This window comes from Gossypium arboreum, chromosome 3 (genome assembly GCF_025698485.1).
Source record: "Gossypium arboreum isolate Shixiya-1 chromosome 3, ASM2569848v2, whole genome shotgun sequence".
In the NCBI taxonomy this organism is placed as follows: domain Eukaryota; kingdom Viridiplantae; phylum Streptophyta; class Magnoliopsida; order Malvales; family Malvaceae; genus Gossypium; species Gossypium arboreum.
Window position 1 is genome coordinate 1,377,747 of NC_069072.1, and position 13,909 is coordinate 1,391,655.

The 13,909-nt window shown below is 31.3% G+C and overlaps 2 protein-coding genes across 2 annotated transcripts; both read left to right on the top strand.

The window, feature by feature from the left end:
- The first annotated feature begins 2,784 nt into the window (after positions 1–2,784).
- Positions 2,785–4,983, top strand: LOC108474479 (V-type proton ATPase subunit c2). The gene is made up of 3 exons (XM_017776416.2): positions 2,785–2,986; positions 3,324–3,609; positions 4,569–4,983. Exons 1-3 carry the CDS (start codon positions 2,908–2,910, stop codon positions 4,699–4,701), a joined length of 498 nt encoding a protein of 165 aa, XP_017631905.1. The 5' UTR covers positions 2,785–2,907; the 3' UTR covers positions 4,702–4,983.
- A 4,690-nt stretch (positions 4,984–9,673) lies between these two features.
- Positions 9,674–12,541, top strand: LOC108474453 (arginine decarboxylase). The gene has a single exon (XM_017776383.2). It carries the CDS (start codon positions 10,186–10,188, stop codon positions 12,322–12,324), a length of 2,139 nt encoding a protein of 712 aa, XP_017631872.1. The 5' UTR covers positions 9,674–10,185; the 3' UTR covers positions 12,325–12,541.
- The last annotated feature ends 1,368 nt before the right edge of the window (positions 12,542–13,909 follow it).

The following is a 13,909-nucleotide window of genomic DNA, read 5'->3' on the forward strand; positions in this document are numbered from 1 at the left end:
ATGATGAATAAGCCGTATTTTAGTCAATGACTATCTGCAGCTCCGCCAACTAAAATCGATTCAACTAAAAAAGCATTATCACATTTCACATCCAACTGTCAATATCCATAACATGACTTTTTTAAAAAAATATTATATGAAAACAGTAATATGATAAATACTACATAAGCGATAATTTGTTTGTTATATAATATTTTAGAAAGAACAGAATTTAGTTTAACAAATTTAATGGTTACTGTTTTGGTTAGGACATAGTTTTTAAAACCTAAAAAAGTATAGAGAGATTAAAAATGATCAAGTATATGACCAAATTGACAATTTACAAATAGTACATGAACTAATAGCAAAATCTTCTTGATTTAGGGTTGAGATTATTTTGGAGATTTTAAATAAACCATGGACATGATTGTATTTTATCCTATTAGTCATGTCTATCAAAAGGGTTAATTCATAAGATGACCTTAAATTATGGCTCATATTATAATTTAATCTTAAAACTTCAAAATATTTTAATTAAGTCATTAAATTATAAATATTGTAATAATCAAAATGTTTTATAAACTTAGTCATCAGCTTAAGCCTTAAATGCTAACTCGAATGGGGGCAAAGGTATAAAATTACGTTAGGAGCCAAAATGAATTATAGATTTTGGGAGCTAAAATGTGATTTACAAAATCATTAAGATCTAAATAGTAATTTTGCCATTATTAGAGGATCACGGTCACTGCCAGTCTCTTATCTTTGTCCCTAAACTCGAATCGATATGGGCGTATTTAAAATACGTAGATTAAATTAAATATTAAACATGTCATTTCAACTTGTACAAGTATTTAACTACTAATTTATGGCTTTTAATATTTTTTTAATTAAACTAGACTTTGGTAATTATATAATTTTTTTTAAATATTTAATAATAAACTCCTTAGCAATACTAGATCGATAATTAAATTGGTCAGGCCATCAGTTCATCAATTCAATTAATTTAATCGGGTCAATCTATTTATTTGATTCAATTAAATAAATTATCAATCCATAAATAAAAGTCCAGTTCAACTATTCGATTCAATTGGTTTTTTAGCCTAATTCAACTAATTTGTACCACTTTTCAAATTAATTAATCTAATGATTGTCTCCGAATCGATACCCTAACTGCTTTTCAATCTGGTCTAAGACACTTTCTGATGTAGAAAACAACAAATCTTTTAGAGATATGGCATTTGAAAAAAGAAAAAAAAGGGGTTGGCTTGCTAGATACTCGATAGCAACTTTTGGGTATATTTGTCGCATCTAAATTAAGTCAATTTCTCTTTTGTTTTGTTCTTCCAATTTCCAGATTGCTAATGACCAAAAAAAATTATAATTCCATTACCAAGATTTCAAAATTTCCACTTTGTATTTCACGGGCAATCTTAATGCATGCTTTTCTTTCTTCAAACGTGGTCACATTCATTCATTCCGGTAAAACTGTAAATTACAGAAGTTTGGGTGGGCAAAATAGGATTTTATAATTGTATTAATTTATATTTTTATAATTTTTAAAAGAGTTCTAAAATAATTGTATCATTTTTGGGTTCAAAGTCACTGTCAAACTTCTCTAGTTTCGTCATTGACTGTAACTTAGAAATTATAAGAAAGTCCTAAAATCTTCGTCATTGACTGTTTTCTTTGCTACTCGATCTGCCACCTTGTTCATGGAGTTTGACATTGGTAGGTTTAGATGGGCAGTTATGTTCACTTGCGGTTAGTGTAAAAATAGTGGTAGTAGTAAAATTAAATATTATAATATTGTAGCGTGAGATAAAAAATAAATTAAATGTACTGCGCACATTTAAACCCACACGTATTTTGAAATATTTAATCTTAAGTAGTTAGATTAGACTAAAACAATTTGTCAACTATTGAAATTAATAAGAAAGGAACTTATCCTTACTGTCAAGGTTTCAACCACAATCACATTGAAAAATTTTAATTGTGCGTGGAATTTATTAGACCACTAATTTGATCGACTCTATTGATTTATTCGATTTAATTAAATAAATTGTTGAACCGGTTGATACCGTTCACAAATTAATCAATCAAATCCTTTATTTTGGACTGTTATCCTGGTCAATTTTTAGTCTGACCGAATCGGTCCAATCCAGTTGCTTTTAAAGTTACTCTTTTAAATGGGCTACGGACTGGGAAAAATAAATAAGAAACAAACGGGCTCAATGGCTTAGATTGGGCCTTTAAGCCCATTAAATGCAAAAGTTTATTTTAATTTTTTCTTTAGTAAAATTTTATTTATTAGTCCATATAATATGCATAAGATATATATTTAGTCCTTTTGTATTAATTTGATTATTTTTAATCTATTCAAATTTTAAAAATTCAGCCCAAGATGGTATGAGAAAAACATAATATTATCACACATATAATATCATGCAAGCTTATTATTTCTACATATCACTAATAAAAAGATAATTAATGATTTAACGATTGTCATTACATTAAAACTAAAATTTTAAAGTTCAAAAATAAATTACTAAAATAAACAAATTGGAGAACACAGGCTAAATCTATAACTTTACATATAATACAAGATTGATAACAAATAATTTAACCAAATGAATTTAATTAATATTGTTTTGTAAAACTAAAATTAAAAATAAATATAAAAAGCAAGATGACTAAATTTTACCAACTCAAAAAGTATACGACTAAAATTAACTAAATTAAAAAAAATAGAGTTCAAATCTATAACTTACACATAGTGTAGGGACTAGTATAGTAAAACCTGACCATTTTATTCCAATATCGCAATAAAAACCAGATATAAGATGGGAGATCAAACACTGCCTTGAAGGAAAGCAACTCCGAGAGTCTCGACTGTTCTCAGATCTAAACGACAACGTTTCCAGATCCACAATGGCTTCTACATTCAGCGGCGATGAAACGGCTCCGTTCTTCGGCTTTCTCGGCGCCGCCGCCGCTCTTGTCTTCTCTTGTAATCAATCATAACCCTCCCCTATAAATTTATCGTTATTTTTTAAAATTTTACATCTCTTTAATTATGTTCATATTAGATCTTTTTTAATCTCAATTGGTATAAAAATCAAATTTTCCAATGTTTATTGTAAATTACGTGATGATTCTATTATATTTGACACGGATCTATGAATTTTTTATATGAATAGTTGGGAAATAAATTATTGTTTTTATTCATCCGAGTGAATTTCACGCTTTAAAGTTGTTAGTTCTGATTGGGAATTAAATGACGGAATTTAGATGTGGATCCAATAATTTAGGGTTGAAAAAAATATGTTTTTAATTTGTGAATTTAGGTATGGGAGCTGCATATGGGACCGCTAAGAGCGGTGTCGGTGTGGCATCTATGGGTGTGATGAGGCCAGAATTGGTGATGAAATCGATTGTACCCGTTGTTATGGCTGGTGTTTTGGGTATTTACGGGTTGATTATTGCTGTCATTATTAGTACCGGGATCAATCCTAAGGCAAAATCGTATTACCTTTTCGATGGTTACGCCCATCTTTCATCTGGTCTTGCTTGTGGCCTTGCTGGTCTTTCTGCTGGAATGGCTATTGGAATTGTTGGTGATGCTGGTGTCAGGTATATATAGTGCCTTTTATATCCATGTTTTTATTTCAGATTGGACATTGTTGTTGTTGATTTATACTTTTCACGGTTGCTTAATGCACTCATGGAGTTTGCAACCATAGCGTTGCCATTTCCCTATCCGGTTTTAGTTCATTTTAATATCTATTGCGGCCCTCCCATCCATGGTTCTTATTACAATGATCTAGTTGTAGGTTAGATAGTAAAAGTATCATGGAGGCCCCTATAATAGTAGTCGGATTGCATTTTGCCCCTTGGGCAAATTAGTCACTGTACGTTATATTAAAGAGCAAATCAATATTTTATTAAAAATTTCATCCATTTATTTTGTTAAAAACTAGCATGGTTGATGAAATAACCAGCCACTTTCAACCTCATGTTTTAACGGTAGAAATGAATGAAATTGTTAGTAGAAGGGCATTCATAGTTTTACTGTTTTAGACCAAATGGTAGATTACATGTTTTTTTTAGGTAAATAATTGTACGTGACAGTGAAATATAAAGCTATAGTTTGTGAGACTGTCTTAATCATAAGGACATTACTTTGCATCATCTTGTTTATCTATTGCTTTAGTGGAAAAAGTTTTGAGTTTTTCATGAAATGGGTATAATTCTGAAGTTCATCCCTCTGCTTTATGGTAACCGAGAAGTTTGTTCAATTGGATAACATTGTTAAACTTTGCCATTAAATCGTGACTTGGAAATCAGCAGCTCAATAATTAATATCCAATGAATTAGCAACAACTTAGCAGCTCAAGTTCATGTATTTACGAACACCTAGTCTAACTTCTTAGTTTTCATAAAGTACAAGAGCCAAAATTTGACAAATTAAAGTAAAGGGACTTATTTCATTAAGGTAGAGGGATGAAATTCATAATTAGACCTCATGAATTAAAACATACGTTTGCCATTTATTTTGCATATTTGAATTGAGTAATTCCTTTGTTTTGCAGAGCTAATGCACAACAACCAAAACTTTTTGTTGGAATGATACTTATCCTCATCTTTGCCGAAGCTTTGGCTCTTTACGGCCTTATTGTCGGCATCATCTTGTCTTCCCGGGCTGGCCAATCTAGAGCAGAATAAGATACTGGTGGAATTGGTTAGTATTCTTTTATTTGCTTATATTGGTATAGTACCATATGAAAAAAGAGTATTCAATCGTTCTCGGGTTAGTTCCGATTTAAGCAGCAAATCCAGGGTTGGTACTATTAGTATTTAATGAAAAGCAACTACTTTTGAGGGTTCATTTAGTGGTTGCTCTTTTCACTTTGTAGAAGTAGAAATGAGTTTCTATGAATAAATTGACAAGAACCTTTTTATCCCTGTTTGAATGTTATTTTCATCAGTCTATCTTTGCTTCTGAAATTGAAACTTTTCTCTATGGAAGTTCAATTTTGGAGATAATGCCTTAATCTGTTATTATTTTTTTAATGATCCGTGTTTGATACATATTCGGATATGATCTCGAAAGTGAACGTCCAAGCGTATAGAAAAAATTATACAATCAATCTTCTCTATAACAACATTCGTTATGATAGCTAAGTTTATATTGGTATAATGAAAATTATAACCCTTGATGTTTACCTCTTTTGTCAATTTGACTTTTATTCTTTCTTAAATTAAATTTAGCCAATCAACCTTTTAAAAAGGGACGAATTACTATTTTTTAATGAAAATAATGATGAAAACGTTAAATTTTTAAATATGGTAGTTTGTATGGCAATTCATGTGGATTTCAACGACTTAGATGAAATTTTTGAATAGTTTAGTGGTTATTTTATAATTTTTTAAAGTTGAGTGATCAAATAGTGGTTATTTTATAATTTTTTAAAGTTGAGTGATCAAAATGTATATTATTTAATAGTTTAGTGACAAATTGTTTTTTGAATTTTCAAGTCGAATTATCACAGGTTAATATCATTTTGGGTTTATTTATTTATTTATAATTTCTAATTATCCATTTCCTTTCCTAAGCTCCCACCCACTCTCACGGACAGCTCTGCAATAACCCCTTGGTTTAATTGCAAAATTGATCTTTAATAAAAGAAATGGCACTTGACATGTTTTTATTGGATATTCCACATTTTTAGATAAAATAAGATGAAATTAATAATTCAAATATCATTAAAAAAACTACGTACTTAAAAGTAAAAACAAAAACAATAGTGTCTAAGAGCAAAATTTGTAAAGTGAAGTGAAGAAATATTAATGGGTAAGTTATATTTTTAGCCATCTAATTATTAATAAAAATTTTTTGGTCATTCAATTATAAAAAATTACAAAATAGTCATGTTATTCAAGTACATGGAGAGATGAACCATTTATAACATGTACGGTTAGACTAGCATGTAGAGTACTTCTACGGGTGAGAGTGTTACCAAAAAAATGCTCAATAATGTTATAAAGCATGGGTTTGAGTTTAACTATGTGCAAATGCCATGATTCGACTTTTTAAGTATTCTACGTAGGGATCTCATTTTGAGAATGATTGCTTATTTAAGTACTTGAACTTTCGAAAGAGTTGAAAATAAAACTTTCGAAGCATGACCAACATCCTTATTATTTTAAGAGGTTTAATATTGAATTATAAATTTTTAGATGGACCAAAGCGAAAATTGACTATTGTATTAACTTATAATTATAGAAAAGTTAAAATATATTTAAAATATTTATATTTTTCATAAATTTGAAAATTAGTCTCTTAATTTTATTTCAATAGATTGTCTCACTACTTTTCGGATTTTAAAATGCAAGCCCAATTGTTAACATCTAATATTGTAAAAAAAATTCAGTTAAATTTCAAAAAGCCACATCAATAAATTTAACAATAAAATTTCAACGAAGCTAACTATTAAACTTGATATTTGAAATTCCAAAAAAGAGAGATTTGAACCATATTTTAACATTTTCTAAATTTCCTTATTTTGAGGTTAAGGCAGGGGCATAACTAGGGGAGGCTGACAAGGGCTCAACTTTTTAAAATGAAAAATTTTCTATTTAGGTTCTTTAAATTTTTTAAAATTTTAAATTAATAAAGATAAAATTATACTTTGATATTCCAAAATATTAAAAATTTAATTTAATCTTTTAATAATTATAAAGATATACGCTATTAAAATGAGAAAATTATACTTTTATTATTGTAAAATTACAATTTAATTTTAACCCTAAAATTTTTTCTAACTCCACCCCTAGATTAAGGTTCTTATCTAGCCTCTAACACTATCTATGAAGTTCGATATACCATAAATAAAATTTTGAATTTGAATTTTATAAATCTAATTTAAGGGTTGGATTTTCGAAGGACTAAAATGAAAAAGACAAATTGAGATAAAATGATCCGCGTGTCATTTACGTGTTTGATGCGCATCAAGTAAACGAGACATATAAAGGTGTCAACATTATTTTACTCTTTTTAAGTGTCAATTTTGCAGATTCTCTGGGAGATAAGGTTCTTTATTTTTACGGTCACCGCTCACAGTCGCAGATTCATTTCCTTTTCTCAAAACTGGCCCCCATTTTTCTTTTTAAGGTTGTCTATTTCTTTCTTTTAAGGTTAAAATATATAATAGGTACCTATATTCTTCATAGATTTAAAATTAGTCTCTAATATTTTATTTTCATGAATTGAGCCCCTATGCTTTTCAAATTTAAATTTCAAATGCAATAATTTATTAATTTTTTAAATTTCTTAGTGTGAAATTTTGAAATTAAAAAAAAACTCAATAGAAGTGTAACTTAAAAATATCGTTGTAATAAAATTTAATTTAACAAAATAATTTTAATTGTATTAAAAGATATTAAATTTCTAGAAATAAAGTATAGGGATTAAATTATGAATTACAAAAAGCATGGGAACTTATTACGTATTTTCACTTATTTAAAAGTATATTGTTTTCTCAATATAAAAATAAATATACCTTTGAAACAAATTCTAATTTGATTTAACCCTTTAAAATTATAAAGATAAAGGCTGTTAAAATGATAAAATTACAATTTTAATATCATAAAATATACAATTTAAGTCCAGCTCTAAAAATTTTTTGACTCGCTATCTGTACATGTTACAAATTGACCCACATATTTTAAATTATTTAAACATTATTAGATATAATTATTAATTAAAAGTTACCATGTATTTTATTTATTTTTATGAATAATTATAATTAGAATAATTATTATTTCATATATTGATAGTAGAAATTTTATATATTACAAATTAAGATTTGAATAATTATAATTAGAATAATTAGCTAAAATGATAAATTAAATAATATTAAAAACTAAATTTATCATTATGTCTTGTTTTAATTTAATTTTAATTAGGAAAATTATTTATTACAATTATCGTGCAGTTTTTAACTCTGTAAATAATATTAAAAGGAACATATATCATTAATTGATATCCAAAAGAATAAATAAATGTGACATATGGATAAATTAAATTTTCTTTACTATCAATATAAAAGATAATAATTATTCAAAAATATACTAATGAAAATTATTCTTAAAAATAAATGAGATATATGGTAACTTTTAATTAGTAATTATATTTAGAAATAATGTTTAAAATATTTAATATATGTGGGTTAATTTGTAACATTTACAATGGTAGAGTAAAAAAAAAAGTTAGGGTTAAAATTAAATTGTATATTTTATAATAATAAAAGTATAATTTTTTATTTTAATAATTTATATATTTATAAATTTTAAAACTAAATTAAATTTTATCATTTTAAGCTTAAAATATAATTTTACTATTACTAAATTAAAATTTTATAAATTACAAAAAGTAAAATTAAAATTTTGTCATTCTCAGAGAGTATGGCCCTTAAATCTCTTAGACGGATCATACCCCTGAGTCTCTTAATGGTTCGGCACATTGAGATATTATATACCAAATATAGGTTTATAAATTAAATTAATAGGTTTAAGTATAATTCACTGATAATTATATTTAAAAAATAATTTAATTGATAAATATTAATAATTTAAAAGTAGGAATAAAAATATTTTAAAATTTAACATTAATTTAAAGAGGTTTGGTAAAGAAACATTATTCAAATCACTACGTGGTAGAATCACAGCCGTTAATACAAAATCTTCGTCACGAAAAAAAAATGTCCCGAACGATATTTTCACGAGAACATGGATCCAAACCTAATGTCTCGCTCAAAAAGGTGAAAAGGGAATCCGTATTTATCGGGACACGTGGCAGCTCGACGATGATTAACCGTCACCAAGGAATCTCACTATAAAACCTTTTTTGCCTTTCTAAAAGAATAACAAAATTCAATAACTGAAGCTTAGCAATACACAGGAGGTTGGGCCCAAATTTTTTAAAATTTGTATTGTATCCTTATTTTTAAGAAAATTTTAGTTAAGTCCTTAAATATTCAAAAAAATTATAACTTTCCAAAAATTAAAAATTTAAATAGATTCCTAAATTTTTACAAATTTTATTGAGCCTAAACTTAATGTTAAAATTTTCCATTTGCAATTTATATTTTGAAAAATTTTAAATATACCTTCGTGTATTTTTTATATTCTAGAAATTTAATCTTTTATATTTATTGTAAAAATTTAATATATTTATTTATACAATTTGAAAATTAAATTCCATTTAGTAACACTAATAATTAATTTTTATTATATTTAGACTTATAATATTTTAATATTTAAAGTTCTAATTATAAAAATCCAATTGATAACACCTATTTAAACTTGGCAGAATTTTTCTCAATTGGAATTTAATTTTTAAGTCAAATAAGCACAAGGATTAAATTTGTGAAATTTAAAAGTAAATGGATCAAATTGCAAAATCTAAAAGAATACAGACCTTGATATTATTAATATTTAAAGTTCTAATTATAAAAAATCCAATTGATAACACCTATTTAAACTTGGCAGAATTTTTCTCAATTGGAATTTAATTTTTAAGTCAAATAAGCACAAGGATTAAATTTGTGAAATTTAAAAGTAAATGGATCAAATTGCAAAATCTAAAAGAATACAGACCTTGGTGCAGAATTAGACCTTTAAAAATTCTCACTTTTCTATTGCTTTTTCTCTTTTGAGGTTGTGGATAAAACTGAAAAATACACGAGAAATTGATGAGAAATTCTTCGGGTACCCATAGCCCGTATCATTAGCCCGAATGAGCCCGTGAAAAGCCCCTATATAAAGGAACATTTGCTTCCATGCAATTCTCGCCCATTTACCTTTCGTCTCACGTCTTCTTTGTAGAACACTAAAACCCTTATTTTTCCATTAATTTTCCTTTCTTTTTTGTGTTTTAAGATCTGCATGGTGAACTCCATAATGGCAGTGTAAATTTTTTAATTTTTTTTTAGTTTTAAGGAATTTTAAAATTTTATCTCTTTAACGGTCGACGCCGGAATTTCGAACTGTAGGGTAAAAAAACGGCGTCCTTCCTGTTGTAATTAGGGTTTTTCCGCTGCTTCCTTTTGAGGGGGTAGCCGGGGCCTCGGCCTCGGCGGGTTTCAAAGCCCCCAACCTTTGAAAAAGATTTATCAAATCTAGCATTTTTTTGGTACACCGTCGGGGATGCCGGTCATGGCTTGCTGCGTAGACTCCGCCGTAGCGCCTCCTGGTCACGCGGATGCTGGGGATACATCCATTCGCTCGCCGGTACCTTTTTTATCATCTAACGCGGCCGCAGTCACCGCTGCCGTGGCTAATTCCGAGTCAAGCCATTGGTCCCCCGCTCACTCTTCTGCACTTTATCGTATTGACGAATGGGGTGCCCCTTACTTTTCCGTCAACAGCTACGGCAATGTCGTCGTTCGCCCTTATGGTGCGGGCAGTTTGGCGCATCAGGAAATCGACTTGCTGAAAATCGTTAAGAAAGTTTCGGATCCAAAATCGGCGGGCGGACTTGGGTTACGGCTTCCCCTCATTGTTCGTTTACCCGATTTGCTGAAAAACCGGGTCGAGTCACTGCACTCGGCTTTTGAATCAGCCATACAAGCTCAATGTTACGAGTCTCATTATCAAGGCGTTTATCCCGTGAAATGTAACCAAGACAGGCTCGTCGTGGAAGACATAGTCAAATTCGGGGCTCCATTCCGGTTCGGGTTGGAAGCCGGGTCAAAACCCGAACTTCTTTTGGCCATGAGTTGCCTTTGCAAAGGAAACCCCGAAGCATTATTGGTCTGCAATGGTTTCAAAGATGCTGAGTACGTTTCCCTTGCTTTGATAGCAAAGAAGCTCGCGTTGAACACTGTGATTGTTCTTGAACAAGAAGAAGAGGTGAATTTGGTCATTGATTTAACCAATAAGCTCTCGGTTCGACCCGTGATTGGGGTCCGGGCCAAGCTGAGAACCAAGCATTCGGGTCATTTCGGGTCTACTTCGGGTGAAAAAGGGAAGTTCGGGTTAACGACGACCCAGATTTTAAGGGTCGTAAAAAAGCTCCAGGATTCTGGGATGCTTGATTGTTTGCAGCTGTTACACTTCCATATTGGATCACAAATCCCTTCAACCGCTTTGCTTCAAGACGGTGTCGTTGAAGCTACACAGATATACTCCGAATTAGTCCGACTCGGTGCCTGCATGAAGGTTATTGACATCGGAGGGGGCCTTGGAGTTGATTACGACGGTTCGAAATCTGGTAACTCCGATCTCTCTGTTTCTTATGGCCTTGAGGAATATGCCTCAGCTGTTGTTAATGCAATTCGCATTATTTGTGACCGTAAATCTATTAAACACCCCATTATTTGTAGTGAAAGTGGGAGAGCCATTGTTTCCCATCATTCTATCTTGATATTTGAGGCTATTTCTGCTACTGTTAACACCCCAGCAATGAATCATATTGACCTCCCTTTGGTCATTGAGGGGTTATCAGAGGATGCTCGTTGTGATTATTGGAATTTGAGTGATGCAGCAATGAGACATGAGAATGAGACTTGTTTGCTATATGCCGATCAATTGAAACAAAGATGTGTGGACCAGTTTATAGAAGGGAGTTTGAGGATTGAACAGCTTGCTGATGTTGATGGGTTATTTGATTTGGTTTCGAAAGTGATTGGTGCAGCTGAGCCTGCTAGGATATACAATGTCAATCTCTCGATTTTCACTTCGATCCCGGATTTTTGGAGTATTGGTCAGGTTTTTCCTATAATCCCAATTCACCGATTGGATGAAAAGCCCGAAGTGAGGGGAGTATTGTCTGATTTAACTTGTGATAGTGATGGGAAGATTGATAAGTTCATCGGTGGTGAAACTAGCTTGCTTTTGCATGAGCTTGAAGGTAACGATGGTGGTGCAAATGGGCGGTATTATTTGGGGATGTTCTTAGGTGGGGCTTACCAGGAGGCCCTTGGTGGTGTCCACAACCTGTTTGGTGGCCCGAATGTTGTTAGTGTTTTGCAAAGTGATGGTCCACAAAGCTTTGCTGGTACGCGGGCGGTGCCTGGTCCATCATGTGCAGATGTCCTCCGGATGTTGCAGCATGAGCCTGAGCTCATGTTTGAGACCCTCAAGCACCGTGCTGAAGAATTTCATGTGGAGGACCATGACAATGATGGCACCAATTATGCTACTTTAATCAGCAGCCTCGCTCGCTCCTTCCACAACATGCCATATCTCAATGCTTTATCTCCTTGTTCATATGAGGAAGTCCACAATGCTGCCGCGGAGTTTGGTGCTAGTGAGGACGAGCAATGGTCTTACTGCTACGCCTGATGCAGCCTTTCAATAAATTATTTCTTTCTACCTTCTAGTTGTTGATTTCCATCTTTTGTGAGCAAAAGATGTTAGTTAGCATAAAGGGTCATTTTCCATTTTCAAGGGGAGGAGAGATGGGAACCGAATCCCGCACTTTTATGTAAATTCGGGTTCTTATACTCTCTTGTTCATGTTTCTTTTTCAGTAAAACTTTTTCGGTTTTATAGCTTAAAAATTATTCTCCCTTTTGTTTTCATTACCATTGTTCTTAATTTACTCTGGATGGAGTTTATGCTGTGTTGTGCAATACAAACATACATACACAGACGAACACATGCACACATACATACACACACACACAAAAATAACGTAAAAGGATAAGATCCAAATGTGGGGTCTTGTCTTATATCTTGTCCTTTTGCTTTGGACCTCAATCAATCAGAGCCTAACTGATTGCCCTGAACATTGGGGATTTTCATATATTTTATTTTGCTTTTCCCTGTCTTGTTGTGCAGTGAATGTTGGGCACTAAGGTGCCCTCTGCCCGGGTTTTGAGGTTTGATTCGCTAACTCATTATTCCTTGAGTAATTATTTGGTTAAATATTGTTGACCACAATCATGTGGCTTTCTGGTTAGCCTCAGGTCGGCTTGGTTATATCGATTGAACCTGTACCTACACCTAAAATTATGGGATAAAAAACAACGGAATTTTGGTGCTCGTGAAGTTGTTACGATATATTGTATATTGCTGTTTCATGAATTAATCTTCTAGGAGAAACAGTGAGAGGTCCCATCATATTTTTCCCTTCGGTTAGATGGCTAGCCTTTGAACTTTTAAAGCTATTGATGAATAGTGGATTGAGGTGTTTTTTTTTTTTTTTTTTTTTTTATGGATATTATTGTTAATTTTAATAACTTAACTTGAGGTTTGCACAATCTGATCTTCTTGTAGGTAACTTGAACAATAAGTTATCTGGTATAGTTGTCAATGTTAAGTCTTTTGTTATTTAACTCAACTATTAATTTTGAAATTTTGGTTTATAATAGATGAGATGAGAGGTGACAGCATCAACTAGTACTTTTTAATGTCTCCTTTGCTTGGTTTCACAGTTTTTCAATCGATAAGGTTGCAGAGTTTTTCATTGTTGTTTCATTTATAATGCCTCTGTCAACTGCCGATCACTTAGGTTAGCTATATTAATTGTTGTATTAAGTATTGGTTTCTATCTTGTGGTTTCGAAAGATCCAGCTACAAGTGAACCAGGAACGGCAAAGAGCTTTCCTCTCTTCAACTCTTTGGTCATAAACTTGTTCGGTTTAATAATGAGTAGTTGCCCTTCTCCGTCTCTCATTACACAACCTGAGAGTGGGTAATTAATGCATTCCACTTATTGAACAAGATTCTATGGTCAATCCATGAACCCTTGATTCCAAAGGCGTTCAAGGTGGAGACAATGGGTTTGGTACATGGATTTGCTACTAGCATAAGGAGATATTGGGAAGGTGAAAAATGTAAAATCATTTAAAGGAATCTATGTCAAATTGCAACCCCACACAAAAGAACATTTTGGGTATTTCAAACCCAAAAGCTATGTGAATGGA